Below are 23773 nucleotides of genomic sequence, written 5' to 3' on the forward strand. Positions count from 1 at the left end.
CCACTGAGCCCAACTCCTCCATTTTATAGATGAAGAAAGAAAGGGAGGCCCAGGGAGGTGAAGTCACTTGCCCGGGGCAACTCAACTAGTTAAATGCCTGATGCAAAATTTGAACCTAGTGCCCTACCTATTATGCAAGATCTGCCCCCAAAGTATAATGGGCTTCCTTAGGATAAGATGGTCTCCTTTTGCTCTACAGGTCTTAAAGCAAAGACTATGTGACCACTTATCAGGGATGTTATAGAGATTATTCCTTTTCAGGCAAAGGTTAGACTTGAAGGCCCCAGAGATCCCTTCTGCTCTAAGAGTCTGAGTAAAGTTATCTTCCTAAGGAAGGAAGGAAACAAGAATTTCTGAAGCACTTACTATGTACTAAGCACTTTACTTGTATTATCTCATTTGATAACCCTGGAAGTAACCTTGGGAGATGGGTGCCATTATTATTCTTCCCATTTTACAGTTGAGGAAACTGAGGAAGGCAAAGGTTAAATGATCTGCCCAGGGTCACACAGCTAGTGACTGACCCTGGATTTGAACTTGTATTCTTCTGACTCCAGACCTAGATCTCTCCAGTGCACCACCTAGCTACCTCAAGGGTCATACAGCCATCAGTATGAGAGCAGAGATTGAACCCAGGTCTCCTGACTTAGTTCAGTATGTTTTCCACTTTATCATGCTGTCAGATTAAGCCTGACCCCTACTCCACTCTAGGAAAATTTCTACTTACAGAGCCAGGATTGTGGACCCTGTCTAAGAATACCCCTTTTCCCTGAGCAATGCTTGGGATATAATGCTCCTTAACCTCTAGGCTTCTTTCCTTTTTTCTAGATTCCATGAGAATTTCCCATGAGTTTCATCTTATCCTTATAGTATCATCCCAACATTTTTCCCAAGTTTATGTCACCTGAGATCATGGATCTAGATGGATCTACAGCCAGAAGGGGTCTCAGAAGCCACGTAGACCTTCCCTCTTACTTTAAATATAAGGAAACTTAGGCTCACACAGACCAACATGGGCAAGATTTGAACCCAAATTCTCTGACTTCTCCAGTGCTCTTTCTGCTGCACCATTCTTCCTTCCTAGTCACATACAATAAAAAGGGCATATTAGCCATCAAAGATTGACATCTCTCTTGGGAGTTCAATAAGTTTCCATCACCAAGAATGGTCCTTACCTCATACAGGGATAGCTTTGTTTTGTGAGCAATACACATCAAACCTCATAAACTCATAGTATTAGACGGCCTCTTTGAGGTAGTCTGGTCCAATCTGTTGCCCAGGTTCTCCTCTCCAACATCTGACAGGTGGTCACTGTTGCATGGAATAAACCTGGGCAAAGAGCTAAGAGCTTCTGTGCTCATTACCCACATTATGAGGAGAAACCCATAATTACTAGCTTTACAAATGTCTTCTGTCAATGAATGTTTCCAATTTCAATGGCTTTTGAATTGTAATTGAGTCAAAGCACAATGAAAAGATATATGGTGAAAACCATTCGTGTCACTGATGATAAACTGCGTGTGAGAAGTGTGGTATAAAGAGCACTAGACTTGAAATCAGATGACCCGGGTTCAAATCCTGGTCTGCTTTTTGTTGCCTGTGTTGTGGCTTCTGTTCTCTGAGCCTCAGGTTCTTTATCTGTAAAATAAGGAAATTAGATCAGCATACGATCTCTAAAAACCTTCCTAATTCAATATTGCAATAACCACGGCCTTTGATGTGCATTTCCCACTTTAGCCCAAGTTCACCTACATGGCAAGAGTGCCTTTTCTACTTGGGTTTTATTGGGTTAGGTCATGAGGAGCTGCTCCACATGTCCTGTCTCTCCTTGGATTTGGCAGGAGCAGTATGTGTTTGTCCATGATGCCATCTTGGAGGCCTGCCTTTGTGGCAACACTGCCATTCCTGTGTGTGAGTTCCGATCCATATACTATAACATCAGCAGACTGGATCCACAGACCAATTCCAGCCAAATAAAAGATGAATTTCAGGTAAGAGCAGATGTCATTTTGTGTACCAACCATGGGACAAATTAATTTGGCCGTGTGTATTTGGGCCAGGACATAGGTATACCCAACAAGAGGCCAGTGTATAGACTAATGCTTTATGGGATGCCCTTTGCTATACATGCAATATTACATTATCAGATTCTATGAGAACTAATTCTCTAAGAACTTTAAAAGTTTGAAATCCTTGAAAATATGCATTCTGAAGCCAATAAGCAGCAACACATATCCCAAGGAGGGTTAACTAAGATCTAGGCTCTCATCCATGAAGAGGGAAGAACCAGCAACAAATCCATCTGTTATGGTTATCTGACCTTTCTGTTTTCAAATATAATCCTTCATGTGTTATGACTAAGGAATTTCCTAGCTGGAAACCAAGATCAGTCAATATTTTTTGCATAATTGGGCTCATAGTCCAAGCATAGGATCTATGGGTACTAAAATATAGGATGATTTTTTTTTAATAGAATATGTATAGGAACTAGACAGATATACAGGGAAATACTCTGTCTCATTTCCAGCACATGGGAAGTTGGAGGATGGGGAGAGGTTTGCAAACATCAACCTGATCAGGATAGTGTTTGATGATAAAAGGAAGAGGAAAAAACCCAGGGCAGGAGGCAACAGACTTCCTTAGGGAAAAGGAATAGCCAGTGTGAAGAAGACAGCCACGGAAATGAGGAGAGCCCATGACCGACCCCCATCCTTTTGGGTTTCCTACATTTGTTATGTGTGTTATTTGATCATCTTGTTCAATCTGCCTGCAGTTCCTCAACATTTTCTCTGATCATCCTCCCACAGACCCTCAATATTGTCACACCCCGAGTCCGGCCTGAGGACTGCAGTATTGGGCTCCTGCCAAGAAATCATGACAAGAACCGAAGCATGGAGGTACTTCCTCTTGACCGATGCCTCCCCTTCCTTATCTCTGTGGATGGAGAATCAAGCAATTACATCAACGCAGCATTAATGGACGTAAGCAGATTTCTAGTGAATGCCTGTTGCTCTCCTTCCTGCAGCCTGGATGGGCTAAGCTAGGTGGTCAGGACCAGCAGTGGAACCTTGGTCCTCCTGAATAACATCTGTGACCTGAGTCCTGTCCTCTGTCTCCTGAGGAGGTCGGGCAGCTGACCCTACATCTGTGAAAGGTTACCTTTTCTGTAGAGAAACCCCCCTTCTTCTAAATCTCCTATCCATGATGGTGTGGACAAGACCATAGGCTCTTACTGGTCATGTCAATGGAGTCCAAGTTTGGGTAGATCCTATCAAGTTTTATGAATGGACCTATTAATGGATTATGTGAGTATCATCCCAGCCTAGCTAAGATCAGAGAAACCCATCACTAGAGTTAGCCATTAGGTCAGGAATCTTTTGCTCCACAGATACTCACAAAGACCATCTTCTAGAGAAACCACAGAGAGGTTGCTATCAGTATCAGGGGAGAAACTGCCCAAACCCAGGAAAACACATATATTTTGAAATATTACAGAAAGGAAAGGTCTGGACAGCCCATAATCCCTTTGATTCTAGGCCTAGGTTCCTTGACACCTCCACTGTGGAGTCCTGGCTTTTACCTATCCCTGGCACTTGCATTCTTAGGAAGGTCATCCTTTAACATCTCAGGATTGTCATCTTGGCTTTTCCTAAGTCTGGCATCATTGAAAGAGTCTCTAGAATAGGAGTTGGAAGAGTTAAGTCTCCACACTGCCACCCTCTGCAAGAAGCTTTTCCCAGGCCCCCTTAAGCTCAGTACTTTCCCTCTGAGGTTATCTCCAGTTTATCCTGAATGTAGCTAGTTTGTACATAATTGTCTGCCTGTTGCCTCTTTCTATTGAATTATGAACTCCTTAGAAGCAGAGGGATTTTTTTTCTTTACTTGAATCTCTAATTCTTTGCACATTGTTTGGCACATAGTAGGTGCTTTGCTGACTTGGCTTGCCACTAACTTACCCTCATCAATTCACTTGCCTCTCACTGGGCCTCAATTCCTTCCTCTGAAAAATGGGAATCTCATCTCTCCCCTGCCACACTCACAGGAGTATAATAATGAGACAATGGTTGAAAAAGTGTTTCCATAAATCCTAGCAGGTTAAAAGCAAGGAATTCTTTCTTTAAGCATCAGCCCTCTGTCTTGGGAGTTTCATTGCCAGGGGCGAGACAGAGCCTTTTCCTGAGCTGTTGCCCAAGCTCTGATCAGACTGAGCTTAACGTTCCAAACCTTCTTTCTTCTAAAGCACTCCCAGCAGCCTCCTTGGCAGATCACCCTCAGCTGTGCCTTGCCCGTAATCAGTGAGACATTTGTCACCGATACTACATGAGGTCCCTGAATTGAAGTGAATCATGAGTTTTGGACCTAGCTAGACATTTTTCTCCCTGCTTTCCTATGGCCATTGGCCAGGTCATAGATGATTATGTCTATATGGTTATATAACATAAACCATAGGATCATAGGTTTCAAGATGAAAGAGACTTTTGAAGTCACTTTATCCCTTTCATTTAACATTTATTTTATTTTATTTTATTTTTTGCTTTTTGGAGGGCAATTGGGGTTGTGACTAACCCAAGGTCAAATGGCTATTTTTTGTGTTAAGTGTCTGAGGGCATATTTGAACTCAGGTCCTCCTGACTCCAGGGCCAATGCTCTATTCACTGCGATACCTAGCCACCCCTTCATTTAACATTTGAGGAAAATGAGGTCCAGAAAGATGGAGGGGTCTTCCTGAGGTCCCAAAGATAGCAAAAAGACAGAGCCGGGATTGGAACTCACATTCCCTTGACACCAAATCCACTGGGTTTTTTCTACTGTACTAATATTCTTTCTAACACATATCATATATCTGGATGTTTGGCAAACATCTGGATTAAGGCTGAATCTCACAGTACCCATGTAGATATTTGGTACTCAGAACTGGGCGTGTGTGCGTGTGTGTGTGTGTGTGTGTCTATGCGTGTGTTTTACTGAGGCTGATTTCATGTTTTCTGATGAAACACTTACCTCCCATACATTGAAAGTCGATCTTGCTGGCCCTTTCTCTATTATTCAGAAGCTTATGAGGCTTTCCTGAGGTCAAATGGGGACCATAGGCTAGGCGATGCTAATTGTATTCATTTTGCCCACAGGGCATTTCTCTGGTTTGCCCTCCTCAGAGGTTTTTTCCTTTCTTTCTTAAGAGGGGGAGAAAAAAAAATCTCTTATCTGTATTCCAGCTTAGTCTGTGCATTATCTGGTAACCATAGCAGCTTTCCTCCTGGTGGAAAAATATGAAGTCCTCTGGGTTAATTTTTAATGTTTCCCCTGGTAAAGGATGATGTTATCCCTAGAATGGATTGCTGGCTGATTCCTAAAAGCCAGCCAGAGCACAAGTCTTGAACATATTTGCAGATAAGGTCTGTCAGATATGCCAGGCTATTAGAGCATTTATCATGGGAGGAGGACCAGGGCCCAGGCTCCCTGCATCCTGGAGCTTGGCTTTCCTCAGAGCTAAGTGAGTCCATCCCAGGTCTGCTGGAATCTGCCTTTCACTGAATCCCTTGGGGATTCACAGGCTCTGCTCTGGAACTCAAGGCCTGCTGGGGAGAAACATTTCTGCTGCATCGACCTGGCTGAATGCAGGGCCCCTTCTCCAGCCCTGAGCCTCGGATCTGCCACTGAAATATGACCTGGGGACACACAATGCCTCTTCAGCAGCTTCTCCCACAGGAGGTTTCTCCTGAGAAAGCAAAGTGAGGGCTTTTCTAACACATTAGCAAATAGTGTTGTTGAGGGTTTTACTCATTCTCAGATGCCCAGTAAGCCTTTTCTTGAGCATAGAAATGGAGGCATCTCTGATCTGTGAGTTAAGAGTTTCAAATCTGCAGCTCACTCACTGCATGAACTTGGGCAAGTCACTTCCTCCCTTATTCCTCTGTTTTCTCCTCTGTAAAACAGGAGCTTCAATTAAGTGATCTTTCAGGTCCCTTCTGCCTTTAACTTCCCAAGATTCAGGTAGCACTCATGTGGGAGCCCTGCTCTGCCAAGCTACCTCTTCTGTCTCCTAATATTTTCATATGTTGTCATTCTTTTAAGGCATAAGTTCTTAACCTAGCCCACAAACTTAAAAAAATATATTTTCTTAAATGTATTTCAATATAGTAGGTTTCCTTTGCAACCCCACATACTTTATTCTCGACATTTACAAATTTGTTCTAGGGAGGGCTCCACTGACTTCACCACACTGCCAAAAGGGGTCAGGACACGAAAGGGATGAAGGACTCCTGCCTTATATGGCCCTTATCATGAGACATAGACCCATCTTGCAAAGCACGAATGTTCATACAATCCACACATACCTTTGAGCTGGAAAGACCATGCAACTTGGTTCAAACTGGGATAAGTACCTGAAATTACACACTATTCAGAATTTGTGATCATCTATCATGATTTTCCCCCAATACCTAATATAGGGATTTGTACTAGTAGCTGCTCAATATGTTCTGAAAGAAAGAAAAGGAAAGAAGGGAAGTTTAAAAAAGGGAAGGGAAAAAAACAGGGCCAAGATATTCAATACTACCCATTTAGAAGGCATTTTCTAGGCAAAGTTACATATTCCAAACAACATAAGGAAAGAAAGTGTTTAAGAGGAAAAAACTGCTTTCTGGCAACTTAAAAGCTATGCAATGGTACAAAGAAGCTACAAAATAGAGACTCTGCCCCAGGAGTCCTGGGTTCTAATCCTGATTCTGCCATTAACTCGATGTATGACCAGGGACAGGTCATTTCCCTTGTTTCTAGCCTCAGTGTACCACTCTAAAATGAGGATCTTGAATTGGTTGATCTTTAAGGTCACTCCATAGGAGGAGTCTATAATTAACCATGGGCTTCCACGTGGCACAATGGATAGAGTTCTGGGCATGGAGTCAGGAAAACTCATCTTCCTGAGTTCAAATTCAGCTTCAGACACTTACTAGCTGTGTGACCCTGGGCAAGTCACTTAACCCTGTTTGCCTCAGTTTTCTCATCTGTAAAATGAGCTGGAGAAGGAAATGGCAAACCACTCCAATATCTTTGCCAAGAATGGGATCACAAAGAGTCGGACATGACTGAATAATAACAAAATAATTAACTACAACCAAATTTATTAAAAGTCATCTTATTTTTTTATAGTATAAATAATATTTACTAAGATCTGACCATCCATTGACTCACAAAAGCAAACCCAAAGGATGCCATTAGGCCAAATGCCTTAATCTATTAAATTACTAGGAAGTTAGGTGGTAGGTGTAGCAGATGGAGTGTTGGGCCTTGAGTCAGGAAGATCTGAGTTCAAGCCTGACTCTCATACTTCCTAGCTATGCAATCCTGAGCAAGTCATTAAATGTTTCTTAACCTCATTTTCCTTACCTATAACATGGAGAGAATAATAGCACCTGTTTCCCAGGGTTTTTGTGATGATCAAATGAGATTTGTCAAGTGCTTTGCAAACCTCTCAGTGGTAATTGGCAACTCTTATTGATATTTTGTGTGTGGAAAAGGATTTCACCTGTATTTCTTTTAAGATCTCCTATACGGCCAACTCTTCCCTAATTCAGACTGGCCACCCCTCCCCAACAGTCTAAGGGACATTATGACTATTCTTCATTGGCTTCCCTGCAAAGTGGCACAGAAACCACCAGCTATTGGCAAGCAACATGAACAGCTGTTGGAGTAAATTGTCTGGAGTCACCTCCTGAGGGTTACTACCATCAGAAAAATGACTTTTCTTTTTTAATGATCCTTCAGCCCAAGTTCAAAAGGAAAAAGTTTGCAAAGAAAAGCAATTTCTACTTTCAAGGCAGAGTACCCCCTATTCTCTGGAAGGTAGGTATGGTAGGTATGTAGAGTAGGTAGAAGGTAGAGTAGACAGAGAGCTAGAGCTGGCATCAGAAAGACCTGGGTTCAAATCCCACCTCTAACATTCCCCAGTTATGAAACAATGGACAAATTGTTTCTTAATCTCTCTGTGCTGCAATTTCCTCATCTGTGAAATGGGAATTAAATGCCTATCTCGCTGGGTGAATGGAAGGCTCAAGCTAGATAATGTAGGGAGAGTGATCTGCAGATTCTAAAGCTCTGCAAAAGTGTCAGCTCTTCTTGTTCCCTGATGATGGCAGCTTAGGCTGCACTCTCCCTTCAGTGACCGTCTCCAGCATTACAGTCTCTGCCTTGCAGTCTAGTATTTAATTAAACCCCATCTTCTAAGGCTCTCTTCCCCACCTGTGTGAGTCTTGTTTCCCCAATGAGATTGTTAAGCACTTTAAGGGAAGGGAGCATCTGGAGCATGAAGCCAGGGCTTGGCCTGCCCGGGTCCTTCCTTCCTCTGACTGCCATTTCTGCCTCAACTTGGTCCCACAAAAGTGAGAGAGATGTAATTTCAGCTTAGACATTCATCTCCGTCCTGAGCCTTTGTGCTGGTCAGTTTGTGGAGTCAACCTAGTGCTAGAAGGGACCTCAGAGACCATCTAGTACAGGGGTTCTTGACTTGGGGTCCATGATGACTTCATTTCATTATCATCAATTTTCTGTGTCATCTTCCGTATCTTATTTTATGCATTTAAAAACATGATTCTTAGAAAGGGTCTGTAGGCTTCACTGAATTGCTAAAGAGGCCAGGGATTCCAAAAGGTTAAGAATCCAGTTAGGTTCTTATCCACTGATCCAGTCCAAGCCCTCATTTTGTAGGTGAGGAGCCCGAGGTCCACAGATCTTTAGTGATTTGCCCAAAGTTACAAAGGCAGTAAGTTATGGAGCTAGAGTTTAAACCTGGGTCCTCCGACTCTGGATACAGTGTTCTTTCCACACTGTACCACACATCCTTAGATATAGAATGATAAACTACTAGAGGTGGAATAAGCCTTAGAGACCAACGAGTCTAACTGCCCCCCTGCATGAGGAAACTGAGGCTCAGAGAGAAGATGCCTTGCTCAAGATCACATAGCGACCCAGTGACATTGCTAGGTTTAGAAACCAAGTTTAAACTTCCAACCTAAGGCTTTCTCTCTAAGCATGCTAAATGCTTGCCTGTGGATTGTCTCAGAGCAGAACACTGGAGGAAAATTCCTTTGCCCTCTGACAGTCTCCAGCTACTCACCTTCCTTGGTATTCACTAGAACTAGGTGTGCTGTGCCCTTGAGCGTCATACCTACCTGATGCTAGGCAAACAAACAGGGCCCCAAGAATTGCTAGCTTCTGGTCCTGTCCTGAGATTCCTAAATCCAAGCATGTCTCTTTTCCCTAAGGAGCCCTTGGGTCAGAACCTGAGATCATGGACCTGCCATAGCCAATCATAGTATCCCCAGCAAACAAAGAAATGTCCTTTCATCCCCAGATGTTCTGTTGTTGGGGAACTAAGGGAAAAAAATCACCTCCCAATATTTTTCATTTCATATTCTAATCATTATTATTTGCTGAGTCCCCAGACATAAATAATTTATTTGAATAATCCCTATTCTGGTGACACTTTTCTAATGAAATGTCTTAGTTTGAAGGAGAATGATTCCATTATGAGAAGGTTTCATTCACACTGGAGCTGATAACGAGAAGGTCTCAGTGCTTTGTCTAATCAGTTTAAATGGCTCAGATGGCCTCCTGTCAGCCTCATGGGTCTAATAGTCATCTGAATAATGCTGATTGATGCATTTTTTAAAAGCCAATATTATTCTTTTGTCAGAGCCACAAGCAACCAGCGGCCTTTATCGTCACTCAACACCCTCTTCCCAACACCGGAGCTGACTTCTGGAGGCTGGTGTTCGATTACAACTGCTCCTCGGTGGTGATGCTGAATGAGATGGATACTGCCCAGGTAGGTGGCAGCCTGGCCTTTGGCACTGAGTGGGTCAAAGAAGAGAGGGCCTAAGAGGTATGACGGAATTGATTCTGAAGGTTACAAATACCACTGCAGTTAGGTGGCATAGACCTGGAGTTAGACCTGAATTCAAACGCCACCTTGTACATCTATTAGCTATGTGACCCTGGGGAATTCACTTAACTTCCCTCAGCCTCAGTTTCCTAATCTGTAAAATGGGCATGATCATAGGACCTCCCTAACAGAATTATTGTGAGCATCAGATTATACAGTATGAGTAAAGAGATGTGCAAACCTCCAGTCTCCTAAGATCAGCTTTCATGACTTTATCCAAAAAAAAAAAAAATGCAACAATAACAATTCACATCTACATAGTTCCTTATAAGACCTAAATCTGTTAGCTCATATAAGCCTCATAACAATGTTGCAACTTAGTACAAGTATGGTTATCCCCATTTTATAGATGAGGAAATTCAGGGAGGTAGAAATGAAGTGAGTTGTTCCTGGGTTACTCAGTTCATAAATGTTGAACCTGAACCCCACCCTAGATCTCCTGAACCCCAGCTAAAGGCTTTCTTTATTCTAAAGCAAGAGAGGTAGGAACCACATAGGAACATCCAAAGCCTTTGCCTCTAACTGGAGATGAGCAGAATGAAGACACTCTTAGCCAAGTGTGAGTTAGTTCTCAGCCTCAGTCTGCCTCTGAAAGTCATCAGGGCAAAGTTCTGAGAGTTTGGATGGGATTTCACTGCTTTGTTCAGTCTGCTAATCATTAAGAATCCACTTGGTTTCTTTTCAAACAGAGTTCACAGGTCAGTCCTGAGAAGTGCCCCACACATGCAAAGGGTTAGCTGTGGGCTTCCGCCCACTAAGACAAGGAATTCTACTTCTCCTCTTGGTGGGCCTCTCCTAGCACAAGGTGGAGTGTGGGTTGGGGGGAGGCGAGGAACATCTCCTACCAGTCCTCCTACCTTAGGTAAGGGAAGTGACATTTATTTTAAATAGTACATACCCTCCCAAAAGCAAGAGATGTGACAAGAGCTCCAGGAAAATGCTAAATGATAAATTCCTGAGGCTGTGTTAGAAGAAGTAAAGGGTCCAAACAGAAGGAAATCATATCCCTGACATTCTGTTCCTTTTGATATTGTTGTGAATTCAGAACTTAATACCAAATAAAATAGGCATCTCCATATATGTGTGTATGTGTATGCCTGTATGTACAGTATAAACCAAAAAAGAGAATCGGGTATCAAATTGAAGAACTCTCTTCTATAAAACTTGTTTTTAAAGAAAAGATATGTGTGTGTAAGGCACCTAAAATGAACATTTAATTGAAGATGAGGATTCTGGGATGAGGAGGAATAGCAGATTCCACAAAGGGGCAAGGCAGTACAGCTTGTCCAAATATTGAGGCAAGATCTAAAGCATCAAATTTAGGGAATGGCTGGAAATCTGGTTTGGCAAAAGCATAGAGTTCATAAAAAGAGTAATATAAAATAAGGATGGAAAGGTAGATGGGATGGGAGCCATCTAACTTTACTGATTGTGAAGGAACATAAATACCAGGCAAAAGACTTGTATTTTAGACCATAAGAAATGAGGGTCCGCCCAAGGTTTTTAGCTGAGTGACATGGTCAGACATATGCTTTAGGAAGATTATTTGGGCAGCTCTGCAGAGGATGGATTAGAACAGAGACTGAATGTGGAATAACCAGTTAGAAAACCATTGTCAGTATAAGGCAATAACCGGTGATGAGGGCTGGAGCTAAGGTGGTGGCTGTGTGCATACTGAGAAAGGGGATGAATTGGAGAAATGTTGTAGAGGTAGAATTGACAAGCCTGGTAATTGATTGTTTAGGGAGGGATTGGGTAGAGAGTGTTGTGGAATCAAAGATGACCCAATTGAGAGCATGATGGAACTCTAAGTAGAAATAAGGAAGTTTAAATGAGGAGCATGTTTTTTTTGGGGGGAAGATAGCGGGTACAATGAGTTCTATTTGGGACATATTGCATTTGAGACATCAAGGAGGAGATATCTAGTAGTTAATTTGTCATACATAACTTAGATTCGAAAGAGAGATTTCGCCTGAATTTATATCGATTTAGGAGTCATCTGCATAAAGATGATACTTGAAACTATGGAAGCTGATATTTCTAGGAGAATTTTCAAGAGGAGAGAAGGAAGAGAGGGAGAGAGGGGGGAGAGGGGAGGAGCAGGAGAGATTGAGAACAAGAATTAGAACCTAGGACAGAGCCCTAGGAAACACCCTATCTAAGAAGGCAGAGTGTGAATGACGATCCAACAAAGGGAACTAAGGAGTGTGTCAGAGAGGACAGCTTCCAGAGATTAGTAATGGGAGCCAAGAGAAGAATGTCTTGGGATGGGGTAAAACAGTCCACAGTATGCAAAGTTGAAAGATTACAAGGAGGATGAGCACTGAATGAAGACCGTTGGATTTATCTGTTAAGAGATTGTTGGAGACAGCACTTTCACTCAGGAGGTGCATTTGGTAATGAAAGGGAAGGCAACATGGAACTAAGGCTTGAGAGATTCACAGGGTCAAGAAGGTTTTGTTTTGTTTTAAAGGATGCTTGAATGTGTTTGTAGAGAGGAGGTAGAGAGCCAATAAATAATGACAATTAGAAGATGAGAGGGAGGGTATAACAAATAGGGCAAGTTTCTGGAGGTTACAGGAAGGAAGGAGATCAAAAGAGAGAATGGTTGTCAAGGAGAGGGACCACCTCTTCTTCAGAGACAGGCACAGAAGAGGAGATTGTGGGTGAGGATGGAGATGGGTTCTGAGATATAAAGTGAGGGAGAAGGCAGAGCTTATGGCACATTGCCTCTTTCGTTAGTAAAGTAAGAAGCTAGCACATCTGTTAAGAGAGAAGCAAATATAGAAGGTATTAATGGCTTGAGTAGAGAAGATGTGGAAAAGCTGCTGGGGGCATGGAATATAAAGTCAAAGTTGTCATATGGAAGATGGATTAGATTTACCATGTTTGGCCCCTGAAGGGAAAAACTAGGAGTAATGGATTCAAGTTATAAGGAGGCAGATTTCAACTTCTTAAAAATGAAAAGAGGTTACTAGCAATTAGAGCTGTCCTGCAATGGAATGGCTTGCTTTACAAGGTAGTAAACCTCTCACCAATGGAAATATTCAAGAAGAGAAATGAACATTTGTTGCAGTTAATTTAAAAATTATTCCTACATATGACAGTGAATCAGACTGTATGTCACCTTTCTGGCTCTGAGATTCTGTGAGGAGCTAAAACAAAAATGTAGTTGTCAATCAGCTTATTAAGTAAGCATAAGATATATCAGTAAGCATAAGACATCACCCTGGCCACCAAGAGCCCACCATCGAGTTGAGGAGATAATACAAAGACAGACGATAGAGGGTATATTAAGTGCCTACTATGCACCAGGCTCTGTGCTAAGTGCTAGGGATATAAATACAAGCAAACTAGTTAGTCCCCTTGCCCTCAAGGGGCATACATTCTAATGGAGAAAGACAAGACATTAAAGAGCTAGAAAGGGGCCAATGTAGACAAGGCTAGAAAGTGTTTTAGGAGCAGCAGCTCACATCCTAAGCATCCTGGGAGCAAAGTCCAAGCTTGAGTTGGAGATTTGGGGAGGGAGGTTAAGGCTGATGGCCAAAGTTGAGGCAGCAATAGTGAGCAGATGGCCAGTAAGTGAACTGAAATACAGGAAGCAATTCATTAGCAAGACTGTCCATGTCAGCATTCTAAGTCAATGAAAATGGGACTGAATTGTTTAGTATGACTAGGGAAATGGAAAGACTGAAACACATCTCTAATTGTACAATACAGACGAAAATGCAAAATGAGTTTAGAGGAGGGTGAGGCAAGCCAACACAAAAACCAGCTGAAGGAAGTGGGAATATTTAGCCTGGAGAAGACAAGGACTATCCAAGGATATGCTCCTTGTCTTCAAAGGGCAGATTTGTGGAAGAGGCTTGTTCTTCCTGGTCCTATAGGATAGAATTAGAAGAAATAGGTAGAAGTTACTGAGAGGCAACTCTCAGTTTGATGTAAGGAAATTTTCCTAGCAATTTCTCATGTGAGGCAGGCACAGATTGAGCATTGGAAGGGACCTTCAAGCTCATCTAGTTCAACTCTTTCTTATAAATAAGGGGAAACTGAAGCCCAGAGAGGACAGCGGTCCTGCCTTGGGGTCACACAGGTAGTATGTGGCAGAGATGGGATTGGAACCCAGCTCTTCCTATTCTATCACAGTCAGCAGAAAGACAAGGCAGGGGGGATACCTCAGGTTTATCTAGACTAGAACTTTAAATATTGATTTCTTTTTCCATGGGCCCCTTCATCCTCACCTGTGTGCCCCTTTCTTGTGCAGCCTGTTCTTAGGGTTGCTGGGATGCTCTCTTACTTGGAGGATTAGCAGAGCCTTACTCTCAAAAGGAACAGAAAAGAGCAAAAGGTGATGGGAATTTAGGGGGTTCAGGATTCAGGGCTAGGTCTTGAGATCTATCATTCCAGAACTTATCTTTTTGAACATGCAAATTCCTCAATCTGGACTGATCCTTTGAGAACAGCCTCTGTGTATGCAAAAAATAAAGCCTGGAGGGGCAGTGGGATTTGCTGGCATATACAGTTGGCAAGCTGCTCTTGAAATCTGCAGATGAATAGAGTATTTATTTATATAAATATTTCTATGATGCTCATCACAGCAGCAGCTGGGAGCCTTGCATCATTATAAAAGAAAAATTAAAAATAAACAATGACACATTGGGAGAATCAGAAAATCCACTGCCATGCAATTTCAATGGCACCTGGAAATGCTACCTTTCAAAGTTAGTGTCAGCATTTGTCTGCCAGGGGGCCAAGGCCAACTTAAACCAGAGAAGCCTAACTGAGAAAATAGGCTGCACCTCATGCACTAAGCAGAGTCAACCCATAATGGGATAGGTCAGAGCTGTTGTGTTGTTGCTGATGTTTGTCCTTCATTTTTGAAGAGGACCATGACATCAGGAAGGTGATGCCATGACTTGCAAGTGAATTTGATTTAAGTGAGGGAGGTTCTGTGCAAAGTTACCAGCCTCACTTTCTCCTCTGGAATCATCTGGGTCTAGTGGCCAGATATGGATCAGGACAACTGGAGATGGTCTCCATGGTTGAGAAAATAGTAGGGGGGGGAAAGAGGGAAGGGTGCATAAACCAATTGCAGGCAAGAGAATAGTATACCTCCAGGATGGTGCTGCTGCTGATCTCAAAATTTTGCACCAAGGTGCCAACCTAATTCTATCTGTAACAGAAACCTTATTATAGCAACCTAATGCATTGGAAAGACAAAGTCAAGAGATCTGGATTCAAATCCAAGCTTAGATGCTTCCTACAGCAGTCATGTGACCATGAATACTATCATTTCACTGTGGCTCATTTTCTTCATCTATAAAATTGTACTCTGTCCTAATAAACTGTTACTGTAAGAATCTAGAAAAACGATATGATGTAAGTAAACTGCTTTGCAAACCTAATTGCCCTATATAAATGTAAGCAAGAATTATCATTCCTCAGTCACCCCCTATTTTTTGACTCTAGAGGGTTTTTAAGCCACTTTTTGAGTGAGCGCTGGACAAAAGCGCTGGAAGAAAAGATGAAAATCAAGGAAATCAAATGGAAAAGAGGAGGAGAGGCTCAGAGAAAGGGGTAGCATTTATAAGGAAGAGGAGGGGCAAGTGAAGAGGAGCCAGGCAGTAGAGGGCAGAGTCTAGGGGAAAAAAAGAGGTCTTTTCACACTAGAAAGTCTGCAACCACAAGAGTGGGGACCTTCCAGTCCATAGTCTGATGGCTTCATTTAATCATGTCTGGCCCACAGGACAGATACCAAGAGGTGATATCCATATATATATATATATATATATATATATATATATATATAGTCTTTTTGGAGGGGCAGTTGGGGCTAAGTGACTTGCCCAAGGTCACACAGCTAGTAAGTGTTAAGTGTCTGAGGCTGGATTTGAACTCAGGTCCTCCTGACTCTAGGGCTGGTGCTCTATTCACTGAGCCACCTAGCTGCCCCTCGTTATTTATAAATATAGTTGTAACAACTCAACTCCAGTCTCTTCAGTTCCCTTCACCTAGGCAGGTAGAAGTCATCCCACTTTCTCCTGGACTCTTCTTATCTGCAGCTTTGTATAAATTCTCTGTAGAGGGTTTATGGCTTGTAAGCTTTCCCTTATTTTGGTTTTCTTTGATATTTTCTCTGGGTCCTTACAGTACTCAATTAATCAACAGGAATTTTTAAGCTCACATCAAGCCCAGGCACTGTGCTAGGGATACAAAGATAAGAGTAAGCCAGTCCCTGATTTCAAGGAGCTTACATTCTACCTGGAGACAAAATAGGTACCTATAGAGGTTCATTCTAAATAGACACAGGATGAGCGCAGTGGTAAAGGGGTGAAAGAGGAGGGGAAGAGAAGGGGACAGAAATAGTCATTAGGAAAGGTCTCATGTGGAAGGTGGCAGCTGAGCTCCATCTGGAAGGAAACTAGAATGTCTAAGCCAAGAGAAGAGGAGGGAGCACATTCTAGGAATGGGAGACAGCCATTACAAAGGGCAGTTGCAGGTATTAAGGAAGCCAGTTTGACTGGACTATTGGCTACCTGACCGTCAGTAATGCACTAAAAACATTGGTTTCAAATGATGGCCTTATCTAGTGCAAGGGTGGGAGAGGGAGGGAGACAGTTAGGAATTTAAAATGTAGCTCCCCCCCAAAATTTTTTTTTTAAAAAAGGACTGTCACATTAAAAATTGGAAAGGTAACTTGGGACCACATTGTGAAGATTTTTAATAACTCAAAGTATCAATATCCCTTGATTTTATTTGTGTGATAAGGACTGAATAGGAATCGTAGTCTGGAAAGCTACAAGGGACCTTAAAGGTCATCTAGTCCAAATACTTTAAACATTTTATAAAAGAAGCAAGTGGACAATGGTGTCACCTTAATGGGCAAATTTCTCTGCTAGTATGTCTCTTGTGTGGGTGGACAGATGGATGTCTCTATCTCTGGCCATGTGCCTGTTTGTCTGGCTCAACCTTTACTCCTCTATTCTTCTTTTTCTTTCTTTTTCCTCCTCTGTCTTGATTTCATAACTGGTCATAAAATAGAACTGAAGGTTATTATTTTTATGTGTGGTATCTATGGAATAGAGGATTGTGTTCTCTTCCTAATTTAAAAAACAGATGAGTGAACCATTTTATCGTTCTTCCTAAAAACAAAAATGTGATGTTGCTTTTTTCTTTAGTGAGCCCTTGATGAATAATTATTGTAGGTCAATGGTCCTCGATAGTATGTGTGTAGGTGTGTGCATGTGTGTCTAGGTGTATGAGCGTGCACATGTATTTTCAAATGAGATAATGGGTGGGGTTTATGAATAAATGGGGATTTATTAAGTACCCTCCACGTGCCAGACACTGTGTTAAGAACTGGGAATACAAAAATGAAAGCAAAATATTCCCTGCCTTTAAGGAGCCTACATTCAAAATTATGAGTCAGAAAGCCTGAGTTCTTGAATCCTAGCTATGCCATTTTACTAGCTGTGTGACCTTGGTCAAGTCAGCTACCTGACTTTTCTGAGCCTGGGCTTCCTCATCTGTCACATGGAGATAATACTAACTATCCCCTCCCACTCACAGGGCTGTTGTGAGACTCAAATGAGATAAGATGTTTTGTGGATTGTAAAGTGCCAAGATGATTTTCTAGTTGGCAAGTCCATCACTAAATCTACCAGAAATATCAATATGTGACATTTTCCAGTGTACTTACCTCTTAACACCTTGTTTATTTGCAACAACTGATGAGTCTTTTCTGATTTTATCTGAGAAAAACCAGGGGGTTGGGAGTGGGGTGGGGATGGGAAGAAAGGTACTGTAAAAAACAAAGCCAATCATAAGCTAATTGTGTTTCCTCCTTGAACTCACCACCCCCCCCAGCACATATTTACATGGCCCAAATATATGTGAAAAGCAGAGAATATCATGAGGATAAACAACTGTAGCCTGTTTTCAGCACAGACATTCTATGTGCTTTTCAACAAATTGAGCACCTTATCAGAAAGTAGGGTAACCATTTAAAAAATAGTGGCATAGTGCCAGTCTTAAATCCTGGGAGTCCCGCATGCCACGTAGAGACACACACTTGCTGGAATGAGAGAGAAATACTCACACAAAGACAACATGGGCAGCAGCCCACACCTGGCCACCTCAAGGCTGTCCTTATCCCCTTAGTTATTTGTGTTTGCTCCCTGCTCCCCACATTATCACATGTAGGCCTATCTGTTCACATTTCCCTGGAATAGAATGCACACCCCTTGATAGAAGGAGCAATTGTTTTTTTTGTTAATCATTCTATCCTGACACCAGGCCTAAAGCCTCTTGAGCAGCAGGTAAATACTAGGCTGATGAAATTTAGCGCTAGAAGAGGCCTTCGAGAACACCTAGTCTAACACTTAGCAAATCAGGAAATTTAGGGACAGAAAAAAGTAACCTGCCCCAAGTCATGTGGCCAATGATTAATACAGTAGAGTTGGAATTTGAACAAAGCTCCTGACTGGTTTCTAGTGACTGGGGACCTGATTGGACTGCCCCCCAGGATGATTTCATTGGCTGGGAATCTTGGGCAGGTAAGAGTCATGAGAGGAGTCCTTCCTTTGTGTTGGCTGATAAAGGAGAGATGACCAAACTATTCCAGTCTTTGTTCACCCTTCACCTTTTCATATTTAATAGACAAAGCACATTAGAGCAGATCTGTGTTCAGGTGCCACACACACACACACACACCAGAAATATCTAACATTTATATGGTACCTACTATGTGCCAGACATTGTGCTAAATGCTTTATGATTATCTCATTTGAGCTTCACTACAACCCTGGGGGAGAGGTGCTTGTATTATCCCCAATTGTGTAGATGAGAAAACAAAGGCAAACAGAATCTAAGACTTCCAACTGTGGAAAGGGTGGAGTAGTCCTTACCATGTAAGCACGATGTAGTGCATCAAGCGCACCTCTTACTAAGGCAAATTTGTATATTTATATATCTATGCATATATTGATATATACATTATGTATGCATACCTGTATACACATATATTTTGTGTGTGCATATATATATGTACACACATATAGATAGATATACTATAGATATAAATATATAGCTTCTTGAAGGCAGGAATTCTTTTGTCTTTGTAACCCCAGTGCCTAGCACACAGTAGGTACTTAATAAATGCCTGTTGCTTGATTGAAGTTATTTAATCTCGTTTCCTCATCTGTAAAGTGAGGGGATGGACTAGACCATCTCTAGGGCGTCCTCCAGCTCCCAGTTCTTGGATCCTCTGGCTTCTGGTCCAGACTGTGCTATTGAGCATTATGAATTCCAGGAACATTAACCATTCCTTTGAATTACGCTCGGACCACCCAGGAAACAGCCACGTGTAATCTCTCCTTTACCTGGGCCTTGGTGGCCCTCTGCCCAAGATGTTTTTGCTTTCCTGGCAGCCTTAAAGAGAATCCCCCATTGGTTATTTCCACTCTACTTCAGAACCTGATTCCAGGATGCCCCCTGACCACCCCAGAATGAAGGGCCCTGTAGACATCCTGGGTGAGAGGCAGGGCAGGGTTCCAAGAGGCCTGGCAGTCATGCCATACAAGTGCCATATGAAGGAAATGGGGGTGTTGAGCCTAAGACTTTAGGGTAAAGGGAACATGAGAGCTTGCTTCTAGAGTTTGAGGTGCTCTAATATTTGACTTCTGCTTCACCCTGGAGAGCAACCCAGGAGCAGTGGGCACAAATTCCAGATTGATTGTTTTCAATCAATCAGCATTTGTTAAGTACCTACTATGTGCCCATCTCTGGCACTAGCTATGCTACCTAGGCACAGGAAATACAAGACAAAAATGAAACAAACCCTACTCTTTGCTGTTCACTTGTTTCAGATGCATCCAATGCTTCACAACCTCATTAAGAAATAGTTTTCTTGACAGAGATACTAAAGTGGTTTGCCATTTCCTTCTCCAGGCCATTTTACAGGTGAGAAAACTAAGTGGCTTGCCCAGGGTCACATAGCTAGTAAGTGTCTGAGGTCAGATTTAAACTCAGGAAGATGAGATTCCTGACTCCAGGCCTGGGGCTCTATGCACAGAACCATAAGCTGGCTACTCCCACTCTGAAAGACTTGATATTGTATCAAGAGAAAAAATATCTACATATATAAAATATGCAGAATAAGTACAAAAAAATATAAATACAAAATAAATTTGTTAGACATAAGGAAGAGGCAAGTAGGTGGCAAAGTAGAGAGAATACCCAGGCTGGAGTCAGGAAGACTCATCTGAGTTCAAATCTGGCCTCAGATACTTCCTAGCTGTGTGACCCTGGGCAAGTCACTTGACCCTGTTTGCCTCAATTTCCTCATCTGTACAATGAACTGGAGAAGGAAATGTCAAACCACTTCAGCATCTTTTTCAAGAAAACTCCAAATGGGGTCATGAAGAATAGGACACAATTGGAAAAAAACAGGACAACAATAATAACAAACATAAGGAAAAAAATTCCTATTGATAGGAGTTGTTCTAAGATGACTGCCTCAGAAAGTAGTCAGTTCCCTGTCACTAGCTGTTTTCAAGAAGGACTGGATGACCACTAGTCAGAGATGCTACAGAGGGGATTCCTATGTTGGTACCAGCCTGGACAAAATGCCCTCTAGGGGCCCTTCTGGCTCGGAGATCGTGTGATTCTGGAATTGACCAACCCTTCATGCAGAACTGAACAACTCTCTTACTAATAAAGAAATAACATGTTTTCTACTCTCAAACAAAAACAGGAACACAAAAACAGGAACATGTCCTTCCTCAGAAGATAACAGTGCAATACAGAAAAACAGCATTAGGATTAAATACTGTGCTTTGCCCTGGGGCTGAAAAGAAACAGCTCCTAATGGAAACAGGTTTGTCTAACCCTTTCCAACACCTTCAAGATCAACATACCCAGAAGGCTGTACTCCTGGGACATATCTGAACAGGCTCCCAGCTCCTCTGTAGGAAATGTATTGTATTCTTTGAGAGATAATGTGAATGTGTGGCAGTAAAAGAAAAAAAATGGATTTGGAATCTGAGGAACTGGGTTGAATCCCTCCAACTAGCTATGTGACCTTGGGCAGTCAATCAGGTAGTCAACAAGCATTTATTTAAGTACCTACTATGAGCAAGGTGTTGTGCTAAGCATGAAGAATGCAACAGTCCTTTTTCTTGGGGAATTAACATTCAGTGTAACAATCTTGCCAAACCTTAATCCTTAATGATAAATACTACTATTATATAATATTGTATAAAATTACATATGATGTAAGGGCATCAAGATGGGAGATAGTATAAAGAACAGTAAAAACATGTCACTTAGGCCTGGATCACACCAAGTAAGAAGAGGAATGATTGATTATATAACAATTCTTGAAAACAAGTTGAAGCCAGGTTGTGAAGAGAGACCTTGGAGGTCATCTAGTCCAACTCTTCATTTTACAAATAAAGAAACTGAGGAGCAGAGAGGTTAGGTGTCTTGCCCAGGTCACCTAGAGAATAAGTGGCAGAACTGGGATTGAAACTCCAGCCCTCTGACCACAAATCTAATGTTCTTTTTTTCTCTTCCACTCTGTATCAGAGAGAGGGAACCTATTTTGGGTAAATTGTCTTCTCTGCCCACACCTAACTGGTTTGTAAATGGCCTCCTATATACTATCTGAGAAGAAGTCTTCTCAAATGAGATATTTGCAAAGCACTTAGTATGGTACCTGGCACAAAGCAGTAGTTTAATAAATGCTTGTTCCGTTCCATTCCCTTTCCTCATGCTCCTATCAGTCAGTGGTCACGTTCACTAGCTTCTTTTTCATAGAATCACAGATTTAAGAGCTGGCACCCATTGAGTCCCATCCTCTCCTTTGACAGATGGGTAAGCTAAGTCCCAAAAAGGGTAAGTGATTTGGGTTACACAGCCAGTGTCTGATGCAGGATTCCTAAGTCTGTGTCCTATACTCTGCCCATGACACCACTGCTGCCTGCCTCCACAGATCCTTTTATACTTAGCTTTTCCTAGGCCCCCAGCTTCTGGTCCCTTCCCTTCTAAGGCTACCTTCCATCTATTCTTTATTTATCTATTTATGCACATGTTCTTTCCCCTATTAGAATATAAGCTTCTTGAGGTCAAAGATGGACCTTACACAGTGCTTGGCACATACTTAATAAAGGCTGACTGGTAGATTGCTTGATAGGTCAGTACCACAGAAAGCATGTATCAAATTCAACAGCAGAAAGACCCTCCAACCCAGACTGCCTTTTGGGGATGACCCAAAAAGCAGAGCAAGGATCTGATGGCAGAGCAGTATCCAAAAATGGAGGAGGCTCATTTGAAGCATATCGGAATCCATTTGCTGGAGAAATTAGCCTGGAAATCTCATTAAAGGAGACTTAAATGATTTTTTAGTTCCATGCAGTTTGAAAATTCAGTAGGGTGGGAGGGGAAGAAGTGTGGTACTCATGTTCTCGTTCTTACACCTCTCATCTGATGCGCAGCCAGCATTCACAAGGCTGGATTCAATTCTAATGATAAAAATGTTAATTAAAAAAAAGACTGTTCTGATTAATCCAAATTCCAGGCAAAGGCTCTGGCCAGCTCTGGTCTTATCTGTGCTGGCTCCCCCAGCCCCTTATTATTGTCAGAGCTGAGATGGAGAAAAGCCCGTGGCAAAGAGAAATAAAGTTTAAATTGTCATTACTTCCCAACTCAGCAGATGTGCTGCTCCTCTGGCCACAGAGGCCCCGTGGACCCCCTCGTCTGCTTCCCAACATGCTTACTTGCTACCCAATTAACCTCCCTCAGAGAGGAGGGTGGTGAAGCTATAGATTTAACTCTTATAGATCTTTGGCGCTAAGTCTTTGAAGCCCTTGAAACAGAAGGAAAACATTCTCTTTGGGGTGAAAATTAAAAATAATGCACTGTCTTGAGGATAGTAGTGACCGGGCATTAGGTCATGAACTTGGTGAGGACTTCCTCTGATCCACTCATCTGTAGCCACCAAACAGAGTCTAGAGGAGCTGAACCCCATGACCTTGGTCTCATTAATACCATACTCTTGCTAGCACACTGAGCTGACTGGGCCTAACAACAGAGATGCCCCAGGAATAAGCAGGATCTGGTTACCAGAATGCCTCCCTCCTATTCATTAACCTCTCTCATTTTCTCTCTGTGTCTTTTGTGCTTACACTAGCTCTGCATGCAGTATTGGCCAGAGAAGACATCCTGTTGTTATGGGCCGATCCAGGTGGAGTTTGTATCGGCTGACATTGATGAGGACATCATCAATAGGATATTCCGAATCTGCAACATGGCAAGAGTAAGCCCAGTGTCTGCCATTTATTTCCATGCTGGGCCAATTTTTCTTCATCCAGATGATTTTATTTATCTGGATTTTGCAGGAAGCAAACGAGACAGAGGCTACCGAGATAAGTGGATGGGTGAAGGGAGGAGGACCCCTGATGAATTGAGTTCCCCACCTAGTCTTCTTAATGAAATTAGAAGTTATGAGGACACATTCTTTACATCCTGTAACACCATCAGACAGACTGGGTAACTCAATTGTTCAGCCTCTACCTCTATACAAACAAGAGGTTAGATAGGAGTGATTATGTGAAAATACGAGTAACTAGACCTCTAGGCAGGACACCAGCCTGACTGACCTAATGTTCCTCAATGCATCTCAAAATTAGAACATGTATCAGTGAAACTGTCTGGTGTCTTAAAGGGAGGGAGTCATTGTATTTCTACTTGATACTCACTAAAACTCCCAAAACCTTATCTGGCCTCAGACAGGTTACCTACCATCTAGATAATGACGACAGTTGACCTGAGTCT

General features: G+C 42.3%; 1 protein-coding gene across 3 annotated transcripts in view; it reads left to right on the forward strand.

Annotated features, from left to right (window-relative positions):
• The window catches only part of PTPRT (protein tyrosine phosphatase receptor type T), a 1346273-nt gene that overhangs the window by 1316680 nt on the left and 5820 nt on the right, over nucleotides 1-23773 (forward strand). For all 3 annotated transcript variants that reach the window (XM_069077714.1, XM_069077712.1, XM_069077713.1), the window contains 4 exons: nucleotides 1842-1991; nucleotides 2808-2981; nucleotides 9692-9823; nucleotides 23130-23255. In XM_069077714.1, the coding sequence (XP_068933815.1) occupies nucleotides 1842-1991; nucleotides 2808-2981; nucleotides 9692-9823; nucleotides 23130-23255 (582 nt within the window). The remainder of the gene's footprint in view (nucleotides 1-1841; nucleotides 1992-2807; nucleotides 2982-9691; nucleotides 9824-23129; nucleotides 23256-23773) is intronic.

This window comes from Petaurus breviceps, unplaced genomic scaffold (genome assembly GCF_028583685.1).
Source record: "Petaurus breviceps papuanus isolate PSGF00001 unplaced genomic scaffold, PetGlider_PUasm1.0 90994, whole genome shotgun sequence".
NCBI lineage: Eukaryota > Metazoa > Chordata > Mammalia > Diprotodontia > Petauridae > Petaurus > Petaurus breviceps.